The 25,467-nt window shown below is 33.8% G+C and overlaps 1 protein-coding gene across 3 annotated transcripts in view; it reads right to left on the reverse strand.

The window, feature by feature from the left end:
- The window catches only part of LOC106458912 (major facilitator superfamily domain-containing protein 4A-like), a 38,243-nt gene that overhangs the window by 4,474 nt on the left and 8,302 nt on the right, over nucleotides 1–25,467 (reverse strand). For 2 of the 3 annotated variants that reach the window (XR_002610464.1, XM_022385287.1), the window contains exons 2-9: nucleotides 20,789–20,984; nucleotides 17,598–17,810; nucleotides 13,759–13,879; nucleotides 12,642–12,727; nucleotides 12,137–12,229; nucleotides 6,695–6,775; nucleotides 3,735–3,882; nucleotides 866–936 (exon numbers count right to left, since the gene is read on the reverse strand). Coding sequence is in view for 2 of the 3 variants with exons in the window: in XM_022385287.1 (XP_022240995.1) it covers nucleotides 866–936; nucleotides 3,735–3,882; nucleotides 6,695–6,775; nucleotides 12,137–12,229; nucleotides 12,642–12,727; nucleotides 13,759–13,879; nucleotides 17,598–17,810; nucleotides 20,789–20,984 (1,009 nt within the window). In the remaining variant the exon portion in view is untranslated. The remainder of the gene's footprint in view (nucleotides 1–865; nucleotides 937–3,734; nucleotides 3,883–6,694; nucleotides 6,776–12,136; nucleotides 12,230–12,641; nucleotides 12,728–13,758; nucleotides 13,880–17,597; nucleotides 17,811–20,788; nucleotides 20,985–25,467) is intronic. The other variant, XM_022385288.1, reaches the window with a different exon arrangement.

The following is a 25,467-nucleotide window of genomic DNA, read 5'->3' on the forward strand; positions in this document are numbered from 1 at the left end:
AGAAAGAATAAACTAGTTTTATTTAAGAAAGGACTTGTATCGCTGAAGTTCCTCGTGAATAATTTATACCGGAAATTAACAAACGACCAGAGACGTAACACCACTGTCATTTGACAATATATAGATGGAGTAGGCAACCAGGAGAAATAAGTACAGTTAAAACTACGAGGTGTGTCTAATACAGCTAACCATATACAGAGTAGATAGCTGGAAGTAATAAATACAGTTAGGCCTTAAACAGTAGCTGGAAGTAATAAATACAGATAGAGCTTAAGAGTTAAATAGTAGCCGGAAGTAATAGATACAGTTAGGCCATAAAATTTTAAACAGTAGCCAGAAGTAATAAATATATATAAAAAAAACTTTATATATATTTTAGGTGATACTTTTTCAGATGTAACTTATTTCTTATTTTCTATCTTCTTCACACATGTTTGAAGCCAGGATTTACTCTAGAAATTCAAGCGAGCAGGTGATTTATGTACTTGCAATCAAAATAAATGACTCAGTATCAAAATACAACTCTCTAGTTGACATGTTTACAATTACAGTGATAATGAGCGTAATTATAAAGCGCCACAATAGCTTTTAATATTCACATATGTATATTTGCACAGAAAAGTAAGCATCAGATATAGTTTCAGATTACAAGTTGTCAATAGTTGGCAGGTGCTACGGTACAAAGAAAAACAAAAGTTGTTTTTTTTGCTTTTTATTATGTTTATTTTTTCTGATACTGTGATACTTATGTGAGCAATGATGGCTGGCAGAGACATTTCTCTAAAAACAGTGATACTAGGTTGATCAAAGATGACTGAAAAGAACATTTCTTCAAATAATTCAAATAAAAAACATCGATACTCACATGACCAACGATGACTGGCAGAGACATTTCTCCCGAGGTTGCGCCAAACACAAGAATACTTGTAATGGTTGCTGAAAGAAAGAAGCACTTACTGAGACATTAGTTCTCAAACTGTGGGGCGTGTCCCCTCAGGAGGGGAGAATTTATTTTTTATTTGGGAATTCGTGGAAAGCCTCAGGAAGACATTTCGTCTTTCGATTTTTTAACGCTAAATGAATTGTTTTTTCATTGTTTAACAGTTTAAATGAGTTGAACTTGGGGGGGGGGATTGTATTATAGAGAACAAATAAGGAAGTGAAACTTAAAACGTTTGAGACACACTGCAATTGAGTATAATTTTAATTCGCGGAGTGTTTTGGAAATAATTATGAAAAAGCACGCACGATACAAATAGAGGCGTCACTAACAATGACTATAACTTAATTGACTTTTTTTAAGTGACATTATTACGAAAAAATCAAAAAGCAGATAAGTTGTACAATACACCAGTATTTTATATTTGATACTACAGATATGTGGCAGGAAGTTTTGTGGTTAGAAGAGACAAAATTGAGCTTTTTTGTTTAGAATCAAAGCGTTATGTTTGGTGCAAGCCCAACACAGCACATTACCCAGTCAACACCATCCAACTATCAAGCATGGTGGTGGTAGCATCATGTTATGGGGATGCTTCTCATCAGCGAGGACTGAGAAGCTTGTCAGGATTGAGGGTAAGATGGATGGTGCAAAGTAAAGGCGAATCATAGAGGAAAATAGGCTTGAGTGAACCAAGAATCTAAAACTGGGTCGAAAATTCACATTTTAGCAGGACAATGACCCCGAAGCAAAAGGCCAAAGCCACACTGGAGTGGTTTCAAAAGAAGAAAATGAATGTCCTGGAGTGACCCAGTCAATGTCCTGACTTGAGTCCAATGTAAAATTTATGGCAAGACTTGAAAATTCAGTCCATCAACGATCTCTAACGAACTTATCAGAATTGAAGCAATTTTGCCATGAAGAATGGGCAAAAATTACACCATGCAAAGCTGGTAGAGACCTATCCAAAAATAATCACAGCAGTAATTGCTGTCAAAGATGCTTCCACCAAATACTGACGTAGGGGCTGAAGATTTATGCAATCAACAAATTTCAATTTATATATTTTATTTGCAGGTTTTGCAGATATTCAACCTCCTTCACACATAACATTGTTAAGTTTGATCATTAAAAAATATTTACATTATTTGTATGTCATCAAAATGTGATATTTTTGGTAAGGATGAATACTTTTGCAAGGTACTGTATGCATGATTTCAAAATATCATTCCAAAGGTGCTGTACTTACTTCCAACAATTCATTCAAGCTAGTCGGTTGCTAGTTAACTTCTTAATTTCAATATAAGCTATTACAGCCTAATTAATATTCACATGGGAACTTTTGCAGGCCAAACCACTGTTGCAGGTGTTCCTTTGACTTCTTCTCCAGGTATCGTTTTACCTCATTTGATGCATGTTTGGAGTCAGTGTCTTGATAAAAGACGAATCAGTGTCCATCGGGTTGGTTTACCCGAGGGATTGAAATGGTATTAAGAATATGTTGTACGTACCAGCAGTCAGGGATCCATCAACACTATCGGCTAAGATTCAGCCTACACTTGTATTTCTCTCCCAGCATGCTTAACTGTATATGGTGTTCTCCTCTCCACCATTGAACAAAGCATCGTTGAATTTTTCCAAATAGTGTTTATCTTTATTCTACTGTAACGAGCACTCTTCTCTAAATTTGATCATCCCACTTTTGAAATCTGATGCTCATTTCAGGTTTTTTGGTTTGATTATCTCCTTTAAGGAGTTTTTTTTTTATTAGTTACACATTCACCGAGGTCACTAACACGTGTTTTACTCTTCTGGATGCTATTTCAAAGCCTGTATTTACAACTAGGTTAATGGTCAAGTATCTGTTGGTTTGTCTTTAATCACATAAAGAGCATGAGTTGAATTATATAGCAACATATTTGAAGAGTTTAGGAGGAAGAGGTCTCAGCGCACCTGACCCTCCTAGGTCACAAAGACCTAAATTCCTGTCAGGAGGAGAGAGAGAGAGTTTGGGCTTTCTACATTGACGTTTTTATCATCAACGTACCCTCTTTATATATCTCCTACTAAAACATATAATTTCACCTCAATTTGTCTCATGGAATATCCTTCATGAGTCAAAACTTATATATCTACATGTTTATTATGTGATATTTCTCTCCTGTGAATTATAACTGTTGTGAATAGTATGATTGTTTTTACTTTTATAAGGACTATGCTATTGTGGCACTATCAACATAGTTGGATGATAGACAGTCACAGTGAAATTATCAGCACGTGACTGTACTCTGGCTCAGTTCATATAAGAGAGAGAAAAACCCAGTACTATTTGAATTATATATTAATTTTATTCGCTGTTTCCATTACTACTTTTGATGTTTAATATATATATATATATATATATATAGACAAACACACATACATTAAATCCAAAGAAAAATAAATACGAATTTTTTATATAAACCAAGTAAAAACGAAGGACTAATAAACAGGCTATAGAATGAATCAGAAATCATTATAATGCATAAACATATTAACATTTCTGCCTTGAGAAGGATTACTAAAAGTGCATTGTATTTAAGGAAGAATTTCTGAGCAACATCTAAAAATATTTTTTTATCAAAATGACCCAACAAGAAGAATTACAATTTCAGAAAAACCTATAAATGGGTTATAATGTTCTAAATAGAATTCTTATGTCAAGGGTATGAAGTACCAAAAATTATTAAAACCTTGTAACAGCCTAGAAAGAGGAGCGTAAGTTATTTCTAGAACACGTTGTTTAACTACTTACGGGTAATGTTTACGTACTGCTCAGAAAGGGAAAGTACAGTCGGGAAAACGCTGCTCATGAAAACCCCCAATAAGCAAACTCCAAGGATCAGTGATGTCTGGCAACTGGGAGAACTTATTATCAAGATAATTCCAACTGTACAGCCCACCTGGTAGTAAAATATATAAATGAAATATTTATTAAAACTATAATTTAATTTAATAGTTAGAACTAATTAAATGAAAATCTCAGAATGTATTTAAACCAATATTTTTGGTCCGTGGATCAGAAAATAAAAATATGTTGTCAATATAAATTTATATGAGAATATCGTGTAAATATTAGAATAATTCGCCGTAGAAAAATGATTATCATTTTATTTACATTATTACAAACTTACTTGGTACTCTACTTCCTAACATTTCAAGTTTTCTATCGTAAAACGTTATATATCCGCTGTCATGGAACTTTTTATTGCATATTGTCTTTTAGAAGGACATCTGTTGTCACAGAAGGTCTTATCATATATTGTCTCTTAGAACGCCATTTGTTAACCAGAATACTCTATTGTGTAACGTCTTTCACAAGATAAGAATTTTGGAGAACCCTAATCTCGCTTTCTTTCTTTAAAGTGACCGATCTAATTATGTGTATGATTTGGTTTTTTAAGGAGATTAAATATCATCCCAAGGAAAGTTCATTCTTGGTCAGAATAGTATTGGTCTTTTGAATTTGCAAAGAATCGTCTGGTACAGAGAAACCTCCCTCAAAAAACTCTTAGACGAAGCTTGTGACCTCTCTCTCACTCTTATCTCATTATGAATCAATAAACATGTCGTCTGTGTCCAGTCACTTTTTATAAAATTCTGTTTGACTTTTGGTGTGCCTTGCCCGTAAATTCTCGAAATCTCTTGTAATCGTGATCTTTTCAGCTAATCTGTTGATTTGGTTCTATCTGAGAGTGTTGAAATTTACATAGGTAGACTTTACTTTGTATCATCTTTAGTAACAATTTGTAAATACGTTTTAAAGATTTTCATTATTTTACAATTTTTATAATGTAAAATTATGGCTCTGACTAAACAAAAATTACGCTATAAATCACCACCCTCAATTCATTATCACGAAAGCCAGGCATGTCATCTGTCACGAGCTCACAATGCAAATAGTTGGTTATGTATAGTTTATGTATCAAAATATAAAACAAGCATTAACTTTTGTATTATAAATATGTTCCATTTCATAATTTTGCTATTTGTAACGCAGTCCTTCCTTTTCGATGTAAATGTTATTTCAATTGCTTAGATGGTGTTTATGTTTACACTATATATATAGTGCTCTTCCACAGTCGTCAAGTAGTATCACAGAATTTAAAGTATTCAATATTTTCACGAACCCTAGATGGACATTAGAAAATACATTTTTGGAAGAAGTTATTGGGTAAATGGGAGGTAGCAAATTACAGCAGACGAATATTTTAAATGTGGAACTGCATCTATTGTCATGGTACTATTGCTTCGACATCTAAACATGGCAGATTATCATCCATAAAAAAGTTACTATGTTTTGATTTTCTCTAACAATTGTAGGCAACCTAAACCGATATTGAATCAAGTGTTCACAGCTGAACAGTGTACGTATGGCTAGAAGCAAATTACACGAGGTTAGTTAGCTTGCCGGGTGCCCAACGACATGTAACTTCGGTGCCATTGCTGCTCGTGGTGACCATATTGGAGTGCAATGTCTCGAATATAAATTTATAATGATACCTCAATCAAATGTCGACATACTAGAACAAACTAAATGGTCAGTAATTTGTATTTCAGATCATATGACAAATCTTAAGATGTTTAATTTCTATACAATTATCTGGGAGAATAAGTGACATTCTGTATAACAATAGTTTGCGTTATCATAATATAAAGTCCTTTGTCTTTGGTCTGCACAGTGGAAATGTTAGTTCTATGTAAAGGAATTTTACGAAATTTAAAGTCTTTACTAGGAATTTCAGATGAATAATTATTCCTAATTATATTTCCAACAGAGAAAGGCACTGTTAATATACTCAGAATCGACAATTGAGTCAATGAAGGTAATTTACTTTCTGTCTAAAACAACAGAAGGTGCGCAAAAGCAGAAAAATCCATTTAATTCATATAATTTATCTATGAAAGAATTTTATTAAATAAGATGTTGCAGCTACTCGAAAGCTTAGAGAAATGGCAGATACAACACGACACAGCTTTAATTGGTTTTAAGTTTAAAAGAAAAGTGACTATTGTGTAAAACAGATTAAGATCAAGACCAACCAGTGAACAAGTTTTTTTTTGTTTTTGTTAATTTGTTCCTTAAGATAAACTTATACCTTAGTATTAAAAATTCACTTTTTATGTGAATGTTTTGGTTAACTTCCCAAAAGGAGTTTAATATTTTACGTCTTCTCCTTTTAAAAGAATGTTTATTAAATTTCGTCGCCTAGTTTCATTCACAGACACGTCTGAATTCATATAGCGCAGTTGTTCACCAAACATTTTAAATTTAAGGAGAAATACTAGGCGGCGCTTCAAGATATGATCCATCAATCATAAATGTTAAATAAAACCCAAAACCCCATAGAAGTAGTACAGGTTTTTGAAAGAACAAGCAAAACATAGCAATATTTTTCTCTCGCACAAAACGTATCATACTTTAGTTGATGGTTAAAGGTGTAATCAATGGGGACATATATATATATATTATTGATCACCAATTAAACCATTGTTATCAAATAAAACAGCTTCGCGGTTATTGTTATTGACGATATATGTACAATTATATAAAACGTGATCGACGTTTACATGAATGGTGTTTAGTAAGTGCACTGTGAATCCCCTGATGTTTAAGTTAAGGAAGATAACTGGACAACTTAAAAGTAGTTTTTATCTAACTTGGTACAGAGTAGGAGATTTTTAGATAACATAAATAAGCTATTTATTACTTACAAAGTTACACAGTAGCATGAAAGCTGGAGAAAGTTTTGTCGCTAGTACAATAGAAATGAGTCGCCCACCGGCAAACATCCCCTAAGAAGATAACAAAGACACGCTATTGTTCCTAAATAAAACATTTCCTAGAAAAATACCAAAAATATACATTGTTTCTTATAAACAACAACACCCCCCCCAAAAAAAAAACAGGAAGAATACCAAAGCTACGCTATTGATCTTTTATAATATAATCCCTAGAAAAAATAACAAAAATAAACATTGTTTCTTATAAAAATCCTTTCGAAAATTAACAAAGATAGCTTTTTTTCCTTATAAAATATGCTGGAAAATAACAAATGTATGTATTATGTTTATTATAAAACATCGCTTATAACAATAACAATATATACTATTGTTACGACAGCGGAAGTCACGTGACTCTGATGGCGTGTGTGATGAGTTTCTCGAATGATCGGGGAAGTCCGAGTGTGATCGAGATGCCCTCTTCGTTAGTATATAAGCCTGGCAGAGAAAGCCAGCACCCAGACCCAGCCACCATTTACCATAGACGCCTATCAACAGACCAACAACACGCCTCCCAGCCCTATGCCACTTTCTACATCATCGGCGTCTAACTCACCGAACACCTTAGTAATTGACACCTCCCCCGATCTCTACCTACCCGACGAACCTTTCTCAGTCTTCCGCTCTCTCACCAACGACACCTTTACCACCTGCCCGGAACCAGAAACTATGCCAATTTAAATCCATGATAAACTTCAGGAGACTCCACAACAGTTTCAAAAATTAATCAACCCCAGCACCGGCCTTCACTTTGCCTTCCCTACTTACTTCTTCTCATTAATCGGGCACTGGTAACGAATCAGTCGTCACCAGTGAAAGTGGGTTTTCTGGGGGTACTCCCGTTTCCCCCACATTAAATTCTCGGCATAGGATTTTTAGATCCCCGCCGCCCTGATGGACCATCTGTCCGATATCGACAGTTTAGTTTAGTCTAGTTTACTTTGCTCTTCACTTTTTATTGTCTACAATTACTCGCTCTTTATCTTTTTAAAATTACATACCCAGTCCGCATTAATTTCCTATTTTTTTCATGTTAAGCCCATATTTCTAGACCACGAGCGGGGTGAAGAAGGATTGTTTAATCTTCGAACACCCCAGATTAATAATTATTTCTTCGGAAATAATTATCTTTAAATCTAAATAACTGCCAGGGAAAAACGAAAAACCAGCACATGCGTTAATGAATGAATAGAAAGCATTCTGTTAGTTTCGAGCTAGTGAGCCATAAAGTGTGAGTTTTGCACTCGTCAAGAGCGAAGTTGTCGAGATTGTGAATCGTTGTGATTTATAGCCTGTATTATAAAAGTTTTTAAGTTTAAAGTGACGAGAAACATACTGATTGTATAACTACTGTGTACTAAAAGATTATATCGAGGAAGAATAAACTGGTTTAATCAAAAAAGGACTTGTATCGCTGAAGATCCTCGGAAAGAATTTCTACCAAAACAAACAAGCAGATACGTAACACTATTTTTGTTCTTATAAAACATTCCCCAGAATAACAAAAATAACAAAAGATATATATTGTTCCTTCATAAAATATTCCCTGGAAAAATAATAAAGTTAAATATTGTTCTTTATAAAATAACCAGGAACACAAAACACTTTAGAAAAATAACAAAAGTATGTTATTATACCTTAATAACTTATATCCTGAAAAAAATAACAAATATATTCTTGTGGGTTATATTTATTATTCTAATATTTTTGTTCACCAGAGATAGTTTACATTTTTAGTCGCGGCATAGCGCATCATAGAATGGCTCAGAGTTTTCCAAGTACAATCTTTTATCTCATAGTTCCATTATCTCTTGAACAATTTGAGATCTAGTTATAGTTTTGGAATCGGGAAGTTAAACCCTTTAGATTGACGAGTTTGATCACGCCTAAGGTCTCATAGATTAATTTTCTCTAATCATGCTTAAAATAATGTCAATTTGAGGGTAGGCTGATAGAGATCCTGACGAGTAACATAATGGAATTGAGTATAAGCGTGCCCCACGCTCGATAATGCTGGTGCACAAAAATATAGCTAATAAAAAAGAAAACAATAGAACTAATAGATTAATTTACTCCAATCCTGCCTAAAAAAACTTCAAGTGCAGCGGCTATTGTGGATTCCATCTTGTTTTACATGTGAAATTATTTGTGAAACCTAGAAATTCCATAGAATATTAGAACTGCCTAAAGTAGTTATTTGTTTGTTTTGAATTTCGCGCAAAGCTACAAGAGAGCTATCTGCGCTAGCCTTTCCTAATTTAGCAGTTATAGAGAGAAAACAGCTAGTCAACACCACCCACCGCCAACTCTTGGGCTATTCTTTTCCAAACGAATAATTGGAATGATTATCGCATTATAACGCTCCCACGGCTGAAAAGGCGAATTGACAGGGATTTGAATCAGCAACCTTCAGATTGCAAGTCCAGCACCCTAACCACCAGATCATGTTCCTGCAGTAGCGCCAGTACGTAGAAAACTCGTACAGTGCAAAAATACCAGACTGGATGAATTAGGGTTAATTAACTAGCTCAATCTATGGCAGTGTCAATTCACGAGTTAGACAGTCGGAGTTAGCGAGTTCGTAAATCTGTGATTTCGTTAGTGAGTCAGTCAGCGTGTATGTAATTGATCGATTAGCGAGGAAATTCCGCACGTAAGTTTATTTGTGAGTTAGGTGTATAATAGGTTTCAGAATTTTTTTTCAAATGTTGTTTGTAAAGGTAGGTTTCTAAGTGAATGTAGTTTGTAGCAAACAATATTAAAGAAAAATAATAATTCGTTATCATTATGCTAGGTGGTCTGGATTTCGCATTATTTCTGCCAAATAATCCAAAGTAACCTGCCCAACGATAAAACACGTTACAACAGTGGTCTCAGAAGTGGAATTATATGGGTGAAAATAAAATATAATGAAAACACGAGCACGAAGCGATAAGAAAAATTTGCTGGAGGTGACGAAACAGTGGAAATAAGAACAAACAGAGAAAAAGCAATAAAAGAAGGTTAAAGAGATAGAAAATGAAAAGAAGTAAATGAAGGCAGAAAATTTAAATGTGATTATAAGGTAAGAGATGGAAATTCAAGATGTGAGTTAAAAGAAAATTTAAGATCAAAATCAAATCTGATTAAAGACAACATCGACGAAGCTATTGGAGATGTACATAGGAATTATAACACCAAATTCTTTGTTTGTAATTAAGCACAAAGCTACACAATGGGCTATCTGTGTTTTGCCCACCTCGGGTATCGAAACCCGGATTCTAGCGTTGTAAGTCCGCAGACATACCGCTGTGCCACTATAACACCAAAACTGAAAGGTATAGAAAAACATCAACGAGTACAGAAAATCTATAACCACAAAACTGAAGAAGTACTAAAAACATACACGAAGTAAAAATGGTTTTAATGGCAAGATTGAAAAAGTATAATAATATTATAACATCAAAACCAATAACGTATAAAATAGCTTCAATGACATAATGAAAAAAATTGGTAAATATTTCTACATCTGCCCAGGAAATACAACCTCATTTACTCTAAAAATATGGAATAGGAGAACCTATTTGGTCTAAATTTGTTACCAGTATTCCTGTGCTATTTGTGAATGCAGGACCTTCCTGGACTGCTCCAGCCATGTCACTAACAAATCCAGTTCCATGATTTAGCTGACCGGTTCTACAACAATGCTCAATCGAAACATCAACAGACCATGAAAAAAAAGGTAACACGGGAGGCATAACAGACTGAGTTTAAAATCGTTTCTAAAGTGAACGGGCGGAACAAGTTATTCAGCTTCAACGACACTGACAGACTTTTCTATCTGAGAGCCATAAGAATTATCAAACATTGGTAAACGACTTATACAAGAGGTTCAGAGTGGCAGGGCTAAATACCAGTTAGTTTCGTTCACTGTTCTACACATGTTTCCTAACTATACATGATTTACTTTTAGAATGTAAGCTGCAGTTGAGACTCAACTGATACAAGGTAAATATTATGCTATATATATTATGCTCTCTCTCTCTCTATATATATATATATATTTATTTATATATACAAGGAAATAAATATATTTTGCTGAAGGAAGTGATTAATAAAGATGAAACAACACAAAAGTGCCTTTTAAGATATTATAAAACAAATACTGTTACATCTCTGGTCGTTTGTTAATTTTCCGTACAAATTATTTTCGAAAAACTTCAGCGATACAAGTCCTTTCTTAAATTAAACTAGTTTATTCTTTCACAATACAACTTTGCAATACACTTAATTTCCACAGTCACTTTAACTTCAACACACGCTAGAATTCACAACGATTCACGCACTTTACTTACGGCTTGACTCGATTATCTGTCTCCATATCTCTCTGTCTGCAATTATCTTCCCGCCGTCACTTTATTTGCCGGCTTATATACGAGAACATAGCATGCCTAGAAAAGCCTAGAGTTGCGAGGAACAGTCACGATCTTTCTAGAACTCCAGCGCATGCTCTAAACGTCGCGCGACTTCCGCTGTCGTAACAATACATAAAAGCATAAAATACCGGTTTTATATCATCTAGATTCTAGAACACTCTTCAGTTTCTACAATAAAGCTTTCTCGAATAACTCAACAAGACAAACTTAACAATGTAAAACTTCCCGTGTTTTTTTTTTACCTTAAAGCTTTATAAATGTTTTAAACTCTCTCTGTATGTTAAACTATGTAACATCTAATGTGGTTTTAAATTTATTAAGTAAAATGATTTCATAAAATAATCTCTTATTCTTTTCACATGAATACCAAAGTGGAAATATTTGGAAAAATGGTTCTTCAAAAGTATGACATTTTCCATAATACACTTATTGTGTTTGTTAACAGGTAATGGGTATTATTTACATTTCTTATATAAGATTTATATGCCTCCAGTGGCACAGGGGTATGTCTGTGTACTTACAACGCTTGAAACCGGGTTTCGATACCCTGATGGGCAGAACACAGATAGCCCATTGTGTTGCTTTGTGCTTAACTTCAAACAACAACACGGAGATTTATATAAATATGTTCTCAAACGTAAAGTTTCTGTTTCTCTAACACATCTCTGCCTACAACAAATACAAAATAATACATAAATAACATTATTTAAATTACAACCAAATCTAAAGTTTATATAAATATTTTTCCCCAGTAGGGCCTGTAATATATTTAGTGTATATAATACAACCGATATGTATATATGTGTGCATTTTGGAAAACAAAATAGTTAAAAATCACGTTTCTTTATATAATGACAAGTTCAAAGAAAACGCAAACATTCTTACAAGAAAGGTATTTCATTTTTAAACAACGAGATCAATAAGAAAAAGTGGATTTTGAGAATAAATCCCTTCTTACCCAAAACAAAGCATTTAGAAAAGCAGCCTTATTTGGTGGTAGTCCAGCAGGGCCCTTTACTCCATACGAGTAAATATATCCTCCACATCCTGCCTGTAAGAGGGACAACATTGAAAACTTTATATAAATAAATTATTCAGAGGTTATAATCTCAAATTCCTGCTTCAATGATAATAGGATTCTCCGTATCAACAAGTTACCCAGAGGTTATAATCTCAAATTCCTGCTTCAATAATAATAGGTATCTTCATATCAACCAGTTACCCAGACGTTTTCTTTTCAAATTCCCCCTATGAATCAGAAAACGGTTGAACTATGCGTTTCATGAGAAAATAAGCAGTACAATTATCCACTAATGAAAATTAAATCTATTTTACAAACTACAGACGTATCTCACCAAATTTCTTAACTAAATAATTGCCATGTAAAGATACAGTGAAAATTTGAACTCTCAATTTTTAACAACATCCACATGTTTTTATATTGGTTGGTTTACATAACGTACTTGCAATCCATCACAGAGGAAAAGGATGATTGTACATAAAACTGTCACCAGGACTACGTGGGACATCGCATCTTTTTTCTTGTCTTCTTGGATGGAAAAATGAAACAAACAAAAAATTAAATCAATTGAAACAATCATAGTAAACACAAAAAGAATTGCTAAATATCAGCATCATTGTCGACTATAAAGCCATACAAGGAAGATAAAATGTCTTTCTGATAGCATGACCCTAATCAGGTTAAAACACATTTGAAAGCGGACTGTTTCTGATGACACGACACTAATTAGGTTAAAACACATATGAAAGTTGACTGTTTCTGATGACACGACACTAATTAGGTTAAAATACCAGTGGAAGATATCTTTCTCCTTTCTAATGGCAGGACTAAAAGATAAAAAATAGAAACACTTGTGTAAGTTGACTATTCTTCTAACGGTGAGACGCTAAGTTAAAAACGATTAATAAAACACATGAAAATAGGCATTTCTTTTAACGGTACGCCATTAATTACGGTTGAAAATAGATGCAAATACACAAGAAAGTCTGGCGGTACAACAGTAATTAGATTAAGATTAAATATAAAAAAATCGAATAAATGTTCACTTTCTTTCCTTTGGTATGACATTAATTAGGTTAAAAAACGAATAACAAATATGTATGATAGAGAACTTTTCTTTCTGACAAACAACACTAATTAAGTTAAAAACGAAAATAAATGAAAATTATAGTCTTTCTTGTGATTCGACACTTGTTAGGTCTATTTAAAAATATATAATAAGAAATATTTGGAAATTGACAATTTGGCATGACACCAAGTCTGTTTAGAAATCAACAATATAGGAACGTTTTCATTTTTATTATTATATATGAACATTGTCTAGAATATCACGAACTTCTAGCAATTAAATCAGATAGGGTAATAATACAATATTTTCCAACCACACATAATATAAATACAAAACTTATGGGGAAGGTGAAAATGTTGAAGGAGCAAGAAAAATGACGCTTTCTTAATGTTAATAGCAAGTGGACCTAAATTAAAACATACAAATATTATGTAGAATGAAATAATCTAATTAATAATATTAAAACGATCACTTTCTGCGGTTGTCTTACCACAATCTATATTTCCATACATATTCTGCGTGTTTGATGTAGTGTGTGTCGAGTTTATTGGATAGGTCCCTTTGTGTTCTTGTCTTCCTACGAGACTCAATGAAAGAATGACAACGGGAACCTACAAGAGAAGTAGTGTTTTAATAAAGAACGCTTCTAGTGTTTAGTGTTGTTTAACTACTGGAATATGGTATGAAAAGACAAGGAAACAACCTTGATCACAATGGAAACAAATAGTAAACAAATGAAAAGCTACATAGCCAACGAAACAACCCCAATCACTACGGAAACAGTAAAAATAGAAAAGAAACGAAAATATACACAGACAACGAAACAACCACAATCGTTATCGAAACAAACAATGAAAATGAGGAAGACACGAAAACATAAATAGGCAACTAAACAACTCCAGCCATGATGGAGACAAACAGTGAAAGAAGTAAAGAAACGACAAGATAAAAATACGAAATCATATAACCCTAGCGCTGTCGAGGGATGGAACTTTTCTCGTCAGTTTGACCCTGATGAAAGAAGGTGCCCCTTTCAAAATCAGTTGGGTTATAGGGTTTCATATTCTTGTCTTTGATTGTTTTTTGAATATATATATATATATATATTTCTAACATCACAAATAAGTGAAACAAAACGATACATAGAGAGCGTAACAATAATAATAACTATTGAGGCGATTAGAGGATATATATAAACAAAATTAATGAAAATAATTTAAAAAAAAGATAGGCAACGAAACAATCACAATCACTATGGAAACAATTAGGGATAACAATAATGAAACAAAGCAATACGTAAGCAAAGAAACAGTCACAATTACCATGCAACCAAACAGTGAAAGTGATGTGGTATGCTTATTGATTACCACAAAGAGCATTAGTTTGGGTTTAAATAAACTGTCTGAGTTTTAAGCTAAGAAATAAATAGATTGGACATGATGTGTAATACAAAATGAGAACAAGCGTTATTTATATCAGACACAAAACACACGCGTGTACTTGCATTGGACATTGTATGGTTTCTTGTCACTGGACCCTGGATTGATCAACATATTTTCTTCCCTCAAGATGTCTTCTTGTAAATCAGCTCCTTTGGGATCCCATGTGTACTCGCTCAAATCTAGTGTCCCTTACTTAACGGGAAATTATTAGCCCCATCCACGTGACCGGCCATTCTCATTAAACTTAGGGAAGAACATAATCTAAAAATACCACCTGACTTAACAGTAAAGTGCACTGCTTTCGTCTACATTCTTGAACAATGTTAAGTATTACAGGAATAAAACACGTCCCTCCCTAGACGCAGAACAGGTAGTATCTCAGTAGTATAGATGCAGCTAGAATAAAGTCAATTTAACACGTGCTATACTAAAAACTTTACAGATTCAGAATAAACGAAAACATTCTAAAACTCCTACATTAAAATGCATAACTTATCTTTATACCACACTTTCCTTCTTCCTCTGTTTCAGGCTTATCCTCAAACTGACATTTAAGTTTAACTTTGAAACCAATTAATTTTACACTCGTAAGATGGTTAAGAAGTATGTTGACCCTCTCTCGACGCTTAAAACATTTACCCACAACATTTGGACTTCTTCGTTCACCTCTTATTTCCATTGTGGTGATTATACTTATGGATTTATGAACTGACTGGCTCATCTGCATAACTATGCTGATGATGGCCACAACTGTGGCATTGGAAATGGTGATCTGAGCCTTGGCAATAAGTGGAATTGTCTGGAACACATTCCACCCAACCTTCCAGAATTCTAGTCGATTCACATAAGGATTTACTTTTTAGAAAAGTTTGATTAACTCATCCACTAACATGTTTTTGCAGTCTGCCAAAGTCATCATAAGATAAATTTTACCAGGCAGATGGTGCAGATCGTCTGTGTAAGTGATGCTTCTCTTTCAACCTTAAACTTTGGCCAATGGAGCACTCAATTTTTACACTGAGTTGACTTGTTGGTGCAACTCGACCATGACAGTATTCTAGCTTTCTTTTTGTGCCCTTTTCAAATGCTCAATGGAATGCATGGTTGGTTCATTTAGGCTCAGTTCAGCAATTGAACTGTTTGCGCTTGACTCCAGTTGTTCTAAGCAGTTACTCACCTGAAATGTTTTAGACAAAAACATCTTTATTCACCCCACCTTTGAAAATAAGGGACAAAGTATGCTTGATTTCACTTGCAGGGACACATAGTGTTGGTAACAATATCTCTTTTGTGGGTTTTTTGCTAATACCTAAAAGAAATTCAACCGATGCCGTGGATATGGAGTAGTTAGCATACTCGGCGACTCTGATTCTCAAACTAGTAGTTAATCCCCGGTTCAAGATGACAAAACAATGAGTTTCTCTCAGTAGTTCATGCTAAAGCTCTGCGCAACTCCTAGTTTCTATGGTTGCTCTGGCAGGACACCTCACAGGTAAGACAGTGTAACATATTAGAATTTCAAATAGCCTGAAATTGAGTTAACCGATAAATTTAAATTTAGTAGTTAAATTATACTTTGGTTTGTTTGTTTGTTTTGAATTTCGCGCAAAGCTACAAGAGGGCTATCTGCGCTAGCCGTCCCTAATTTAGCAGTGTAAGACTAGAGGGAAGGCAGCTAGTCATCACCACCCACCGCCAACTCTTGGGCTACTCTTTTACCGACGAATAGTGGGATTGACCGTCACATTATAACGCCCCCACGGCTGAAAGGGCGAGCATGTTCGGCGTGACGGGGATTCGAACCCGCGACCCTCAGACTGCGAGTCGAGTGCCCTAACCACCTGGCCATGCTGGGCCACAAATTATACTTTGGATTTAGCAGTTAAGTAAAAGCCGATATATAATCAGTTTATGATATTTGCTAACAAGATTGATACACATAGTTTTCTCTTTTTAAACACAAATACGTTTTAATATACACAAAAACAATACAACTTATAATAACAGTTATTACAAATAGTTATTACAAACAATGATTTATAAACAAAAGATTCACAAACTTACAAGCAATATAAAGTCTTCTTTCTAGTCTGGAACTTCCTTGATATCTTATTGAGGGTTCACGATGAGAGAGTTAATTACGAGTTGATGTAGGTACGATTCGCTTAACGGGAAGCTAGCTAGCTTTGTCCTTTGTTATTCACCAGCCACACACGCCGATTACAGGCCAAGTTTCTTTTACCGCTGAAGTTATATAACATCTTCATAATGGTACAAATGTCCAATATGAATCCACTGAAGTTAAATGATATGTAATGTTCGAGCTTTGTACATGCCCCTGATCAAATATCTGAAGTTTTCCGATTGATAAGCATTATAACAATCGCAGTTATTGCTTCCGAAGTTTATAGCACAATGACTCTAGCAAACTAGTAATAGATACTCTTTTATTCGCGCGTCGCGTTGGTTATAATTATAGGTGTGTGGAGGCTTTCTAGAAAATTCAGATTACGTAACAATACATATTTAAGCGTTTATGTACATGCATATATTGTTGATTCTTACTCTCGAGAATCTTCTACAACTTTGGAGAACAGGCGGGAGATTCGCACTATAACGCTATTTAACACTATACGCTATGCATATTTCTGAATATAAACTTAATCTAAACAAACGTTGATATTAAAGTAAATATATAATAATAAATCCGTCACAACAAGGCTTTTGACTGTTCCAAGGAAACAATTAGTGAAAGTTGTAAAGAAATGAAAAATGCATAGACAATGAAGCAAACACGACTACCTGTAAACAATTAAGAAATTTAAAAATCTCAGACATCAAGCAAAAGTACATAAAAAATAACTCTAATGATAAGTAATATTCTTACCATCAGTAGTGCCATGATCCAGAAAGCTAAGTCAATGTGGGTTTTGCTCTGCGCTTCAGCGAGTGTTGTGGCAGACAGGGAATAGTTTTCTTCGTATTCATTGACAACTTCTGTGGTATTGTCTAGGAAGTGAGAACAGTCCTGATTCAAGAGGAACGGTTGTACTATCATTGGACTTAAAAATGCTCCAACTCCATAGAAAAAATGAAGTGCCTATAGTTGACAGGAAAAAAAAATAGTTGCTATGATAACTACACAAGTCACAATTTGTGTAGAAAATTTATATTTTTGATCTATCTAATAAAATTCAGCTTCAGGTCTTGCAGACCTATTACACACGCAACTACGTACACAAGTAACAGAATAATTATACATTGTCTTTTTCTACCCAAAAGTACGCTTGAACAAGATATCAAATTAACACGTATATTAATTGTTATTTTAAAACATGTCATAACGTTTACATTTTCTTTATTGAATGATATATTATATCATGTTTTGTATTGGCAAGCTTTTAGATATTTTTGTAGCCATGTAATTATAACTTTATAAAATATATAATTCTCAAGATTTTCATACCAACACATTTTTATGTAATAAAATGTATTTTATATGTACCTCAATTAATATAAAGTCTCAAACACAATAACCACTTATTTCCTAAATTAATTGACATTTACAACTATCTACATCGTAACAATTTTTACCCTGGCATTAATAATAGTAAAAATGTCAGTTTCTTCACCTTTTAACTTAATATGTATATATATTTACTTTCTGAAAAAAAATTTAAATATAATTTACTTAATTCACATTAATATTTTTCATATCCTCACTAATTAAAGGAATCGCATCTTCTTTTGTACCTGTACTACATATTACAGTAGTATCATCAGCAAATATTATAATATTTACATGCAATTTGGCTTACAAAAGTAATTTATAAATATATACATAAATATGTCTTCAAACAGATCCTTGTAAAACACCATACATAATTTATAGTAGATTACTAAAACAGACCTTTAGATATACATATTGTATTACATTTTCAAAATAGCTTTTAAACCATTTTAAAGATGATCTTTAATTCATTTATTTTGTAAAATTTTAATAGTATATTATGTGATATCATGTAAAAAAACTTTAGCAATATGAAAACGTATAGCGACAGTTTCTTTCCTATCATCTAATGAGTTATAATGTTTAGAGTAACATGTAAGAGATGATGTTCACTATTTAAAGTTTCTTTAAAACCAAGTTTTATTTCGGCAATTAGATAGTTTTCTTCATAAATGAATTTAGTCGTACGTTTACTAACTCTTTAATGATTATTTTCGATAAAACATGTAACAATTCTATTGCTCGATGGATTACCAAATCATTTTGTCTTCACTGTTATTTATATAGGAATTACTTTAGCTATATTTATTTGATTGGAAAAATTCCAGATTGTAAAGATAAATTGTATATATATATATATATATATTAATGACCCATAAATACAATATATATTTTTTTATAATTTCAATTTTTAAATTATCAGTAACAGTATTTTTTATTTTATAAATAATTCGATATACTTTTTATTTCATTATATGTTGTTTAATATAAGGGTTTGAACTCGACATATTTTCCCATTCTTTATCCATATTTTCCTGGTCTTTACCAACATATATTTTAGTAACACTTATAAATGCTTAATAAACTAATTTGCTATAGTTGAATTTGTTATCAGTTGTATTATTTACTTCAACAAAACTTTTACCTAGGAATAAGAAATAGTTTTAATTTCCATATATAATACTATTTATATAATTAAACTGCTTTTTTTTCTATTTCCATCACATCTCATTAACTGTTATTAATGTACTCATAACTTACATTATTTAACATAATAATAAGCTAATTTCTTTATCATTTAAAATGCTATTCATATTTCTTATCATAAAAATTATTTTTATATTTCTTAAATAATGTATCTTGATTTTTCATGAATTCTCTAGTTTCTAAAGTAATTCTATATTTTTGTCTTATTGTGTTTATTCAATTGCCTTATTTCTGTTTCAGGTTCTTCAAATATTTTAATAATGTATTTTTAAATAAATTATAAGCTCATTTAATAGTCTACTTTAATATTAAATTTTAACAATATACATTTTCCATTTTTTCTGCATTATTTCATAATTTATTCTTGTATGAGTTTCGGTTTTCGCTTCATATATATTTTAATTTTGCTGTAAAATATTTTTATTGCAGTGCGATGATGATCTGTTACGGTAGAATATACAGCAGTAGACATTCCTTCCTATTCTGAATCACCTCTAATAAAATATTGTCTATCTAAACATGACTCAGATGTATTACTTATTATTATGGGTGTATTTATATAAGAATTAAATTTATTTGAGGCTAAATAGCTTTAAAAATCATGAACATATTTTTCTACTATTAATCATCATCAATTTTTTTGTTGTAACCAGAAAATACTTGTATTGAACACATCACTATGGAAAGATAAGAGTGATAGTTTCTTACGTCGTCTAGTGTTGTCAGTGTTCTCGATACATCAGCCACTGGATACTTACTTCGTTCTAACGATTATTGACTTGTTTTATGATAAGACATTTTTTAAACAAACTGTCTTACTAGTAAGCCTCTTATTCTTAACACTGAAGGACAGAACGAAAGCATTATTGATATTAAGATGATAGCATAACTTACTGTCAGAAATCTCTGATTCTTTGTGAAACGTGTCTTTGTTTTCCTGAAATCTGTTATACCATGTACATTACACTCACTATCGTCTATCACGACTAATCCTAACTAATAAAATGATCATATACAAATGTTGTTATATTTATTGTTGTATATACTTAGAGAGTATTAGATAGCAATATTGTTGCATAAATGTTTGTCGAGTTTATTAGGTCGCAACGTTTATTAACAATATATGCGTACGTATGCTGAAAACTGCAAAATAGAAACAGTTCAATTCACTAAGAATATGCACTTGTTTTGTTATCAGAAAGAAGGAAAAATAGCAAATAAAAACTTATATGTTTACTGAGAATATACATGTTTAGCTCTACACAAAAATAATAAAACAACTAAAAACGGAACAATTCAAAATTATGAAAACTGAAATCAGAGTCCCCAAAATAAAATACTGTTACAGAAGAAATACTTCCCTGGAGAAACGGTGACACTTCCTTTCCATACAGCTGGATCATGGAGACGTTTGCCACTGTATCGATAGTGCCCATAAAAAACCCCATTATAGCCAACACAACACCCAACGTCCAGAGTAAATTGCAGAAAGGAATAATTGCCATGGTGATAGTCATAACTGTTGTTCCCACTATTAGCATCACATTTGTGGTAAATCTATAGAAACATTAAGAAACGAGTCACAACTGCTGGAATATTTTCAAATGTACATATCATGTAAACATAGGTTATTTTGTTGTACAGACAAAATTCCTAAACTTTTTTAACTGGAAGATTGTAATGTCGTAAAGTAACACAACATGTATATGTCAGGTTGTAACAAGATGTAACCGACAGCAAAACTTAGATTTGTAAGGAGATGTAAACACCACTAAAACATCAGTTTTTAACAAGATATAGTCAGCAGTAAAACGCCATTCTGTAACAAGATGCACCTTTTCTGCCTATATTTTTTCCTGTATTGCACTCTTACGAAATTTCTTGTTCAAAAAACCACTACCTTCTTTAAAGCCTTTTGTAATATTATAAACTTATTTTGATGTGCTTGTTTATAACATTATTGCCTATTTCGATGTGCTTCTTGTAATATTATCTTTCTCTTTTGATGTGCTTTTTTTGTAACATTATCAACTTACTTTAACGTGCTTGTTTATAAAGTTATCGCAGTAAATACATAGAAATAGAATAGTTTTACTGAAAGTTTAATTATATAATATGTTGGCATATAAGATTTTACAGCCATCGATTTTACAGATATTATGGATGTAACACTTTCATATCAATGAAAATAAACACGCCTTACAGCAAGTACATTTGGTTGAACCTCAACATTTCGGCACATGTTGCCTGAACTCATTCATGCGGGCAACACTTAATTCTACCACTTAAGCAAATTCACCACACGTTCAGGTGTGCCTGCCTCCGAAAGTGGCTAATACACTAAATAATTTGCCAGTTGGGTTTCCACAATGTCCAGTGTACTGAGCATGTGCAGAGTCAGAAGCACCGGATGTTTTGATTCCTCGGCACCCATAATTTTAATAATGATACTATTTTCTTGGTGACTGTGACATGGTATCGTGGAGAGTCCTGGCAGAACTTGAATCTGAATATAGTTCTAAGCAAAATCAAGATTATAACACAAATCTTATTTTTATAAATTTATGTTGTACCCATTGAAAATAAATAAGTCTACTTCACGGACGACATCTGTGTTTGTTAAATTATTTTGTTTCGTCAAAGTGAAACGACGAATTCAGTTTCCATTTCAAGTGGTCGGGCAAATTTGACCTATTTACATTCTTCATGTATTTTCTAGGGCCACTTGTTATTTTGGGCTCAGTACATCAGATTCACCCAAGAATGCCATATTTTTACATATTCTATGAGAAAACATGTGGATTCTACATGTACATACAAAATTACAAGTTGCGACACCAGCCAGAAGAAATCGAGCAGTTTTCTTTAGTATTATATGAATCTGAAAGCTAAGAGATAACAGCCACATCTACTATTCACGTTACATACATCCTAGAAAGTAAAAATCCTGAAATTTGTAAAGTATATTTTTTTATAATAATTGTAAATCAATATATCGAATATCATTTTAATTAGTTATATTCAAACTTTACATCATTGGTTAAATTATAATATAGGAAAAATTCATGAATAAATATTTTTTTTAGAAAAACTCAATTGTTCATTTAGAAAGACATATACTGCGATTCCATTATAAACAGTAAATACAACAACCTTAGCCAAACTTGTTCCTGAATAGAATACAAACAGTTTCTAATTGTATACACAATAGCTTTAGCTAAACCTGTATCTGAGCTTAATAACCGATGTAACCTTCCTTGCAACAAAGACACGTGAATTTATAAACTACATTTGTTGTTTTATATGAAGAAATACAACCTTATAGCTGAAGAAATACTACATAAGACATCCTGGTTTTAAAATACATCACAACTGTGGATGCGGATACACTATTAATTAGGGAGATAATTGTTTTTTAACGTATTGTTACGTCTCCGTTTGTTAATTGATTTCCCGTAAATTTGTCCGACGAAACTTTAGCGACACAAGTCCTTTCTTAATAAAACTGGTTTATTCTTTACGAATATAACTTTACGATACACTTAATTTCAACAGTCGCTCTATAACAAACGTCTCACTAGGGCAACAATATTCTGTCCGCATACATTCAATTACTCATCACCTACACATTGTCCCGTCACGTTGTCACCATCTTATATATACCAGACTACTCTATATCTAGTAAATGCTAGGGCATTCACGAAGGAACAGGATATTTCTAGAAACGTGGCGTGACACTAGTCATGTGACCTCGCTGAAGCAACGCTGCCCCTCTTTAGTATTATTCGTCCCGAATAATAACCACATACAATAAACCAATAACAATTAACAATAGCTTAATTAAATGTACAGAATTACAAACACAAAATTACAATTCAACAAAGTCTCTTAATTTTACGGGACGTATCTTCTTCCGTACTGGTCTCCGTCTCGTTGGCTTCTGCTTCATATGGGGTTCATCTGCTTCATCAGGAAATGTCCTATCGTCGATAACAGTCACATCAGTGGTAGTAACTTCATCAAGAGCTTCACCGTTTCCCTTCTCAAAACTGAGTAGAGTTTCTTCTTCGACGGTGGCTTCTTCAGGTGGCACGTCTTCAGTTAAGTCATTTGTTCTGTTGTCCACTTCGTCCTAACTGAAATGTCCTGGATCGTGATAACGCCAAAGCCTGTTGGCATGCACCACTTTTGGCTTACCTCGGCGACCACATTTTACCCGGAAAGTCACGTCTGAGAGACGATCCACTATGTCATATGGGTCCTTCCCATGGAGAAGACAACTTAGGAAGACTTCCTTTTGGTCTTCCTGGGATTATACAACCATACCTTGTCTCCAGGTACAAAGCTGACTTCAGTAGATCTCTTATCATAAGTTAACTTCATCGAATCAGCAGACGTTTTCAAGTTTGAACGCACTTGATGATGAATATCATCCATCCTTTCCGATAACACTTTCACAAACTCTGACACATTCTCAGGCAACTCTTCATAAGGTCGGCATCCTGTTAACAGATCCACTGGTAACCGAAGTTCCCGACCAAACATCAACTTTGCTGGAGTGTATCCAGTGGTTTCGTGCTCTGCTGTCCTATAGGCCATCAATAGTGGAGGGAGTAAGATATCCCAGTCATCTTGGCGGCTATTACAAAACTTTGCCAATTCCTGTCCCAGTTTCCAGTTGTACCTTTCTACCATCCCATCAGGCTGTGGGTTAAGTGGCGTTGTCCTGATCTTTCGGATGCCAAACAACTTGCAGCATTCTTGGAACACAGCTGATTCAAAGTTACGTCCTTGATCTGAATGCAGTTCATATGGCATACCAAATCTGAAGAAGAAATCACTAATTGCCGAAGCTACAGTTGTAGCTTCCTGATTTGGTATTGCATATGCCTCAGGCCACTTGGTGAAATAATCCATCACCACACAAATGTACTTTTTTCCAGCACGAGTTTGGGGCAGAGGACCAGCAATGTCGACAGCTACTCTTTCCATTGGTGTGCCAACTTGATATAACTTCATTGGAGCACGTCCCTTATGCTTGGGTCCCTTTTTAGCACAACATGTACTGCATGTTCTGCTCCATTCTTCCACATCTTGTCTCATACATATCCAGTAAAATATTTGTCGTAGGTGACTCAATGTCTTCTTAACTCCGAGATGTCCCCCTGTTAAAGTATCATGGGATTGACGCAACACGACTTCCAGTAACTTTCTTGGTATACCGTTTTCCAGGTCGTCACTTTCCCATCTGCAGTTTCCCATCTCCGGAGAAGAATACCATCTTCATGTTTCAACTGGTCCCATTGTGCCCAATAGTTCTTTGTCACAGGGCTTAGACCAGACACCTTCTCCCAAGCAGGGTGCAAAACACTTGCTTTTAGAAAATCAATTATTGGCTTCAAATCTTGGTCTTTCTCCTGTTCTGCCTTGATATTTATATTTGGTTCTACTTCACCATCATCAACTCTTTCAGTCGGCTTCACTTCAGTTTGATGACACCTGGTTAGTTCAACCTCTCTTTTGCAGCAATGTCTGCAGTCATTTTTGCAGGGTCTTCGACTCAGTCCATCGGCATTACCATGAGATTTTCCCTCTCTGTATTTAATATCATAATTATACTGGTCTCTCTTTCCAATCCAACGTGCCAGTTGTCCCTCTGGGTTCTTTAATGATCTTAACCAGCGTAATGCAGCATGATCTGTCCTGATGGTAAACCTTGCACCATAGAGGTAAGGATGGAAATATGTCAAACTCTTTACTATAGCAAGGAGTTCCCTTCGTGTTACACAGTAGTTCCTCTCTGGTCTACTTAAAACCCTACTGAAGTAGGCCACCACATGTTCGTTTTCGCCCACTTTCTGAGACAACACTCCTCCAATTCCGACATTACTGGCATCACAATCCAGTATGTACGGCAGTGGGGGATCTGGAAGCTTTAAAAGTAGAGCAGAGGTCAATTTTTCCTTCAACATCTTGAAAGAACGCTGACAAGAAACTGTCCATTCAATCTTCTGGCCTTTTCAGTCAAATCATGTAGTGG

This window comes from Limulus polyphemus, unplaced genomic scaffold (assembly GCF_000517525.1).
Source record: "Limulus polyphemus unplaced genomic scaffold, Limulus_polyphemus-2.1.2 Scaffold533, whole genome shotgun sequence".
Taxonomy (NCBI): Eukaryota; Metazoa; Arthropoda; class Merostomata; order Xiphosura; family Limulidae; genus Limulus; species Limulus polyphemus.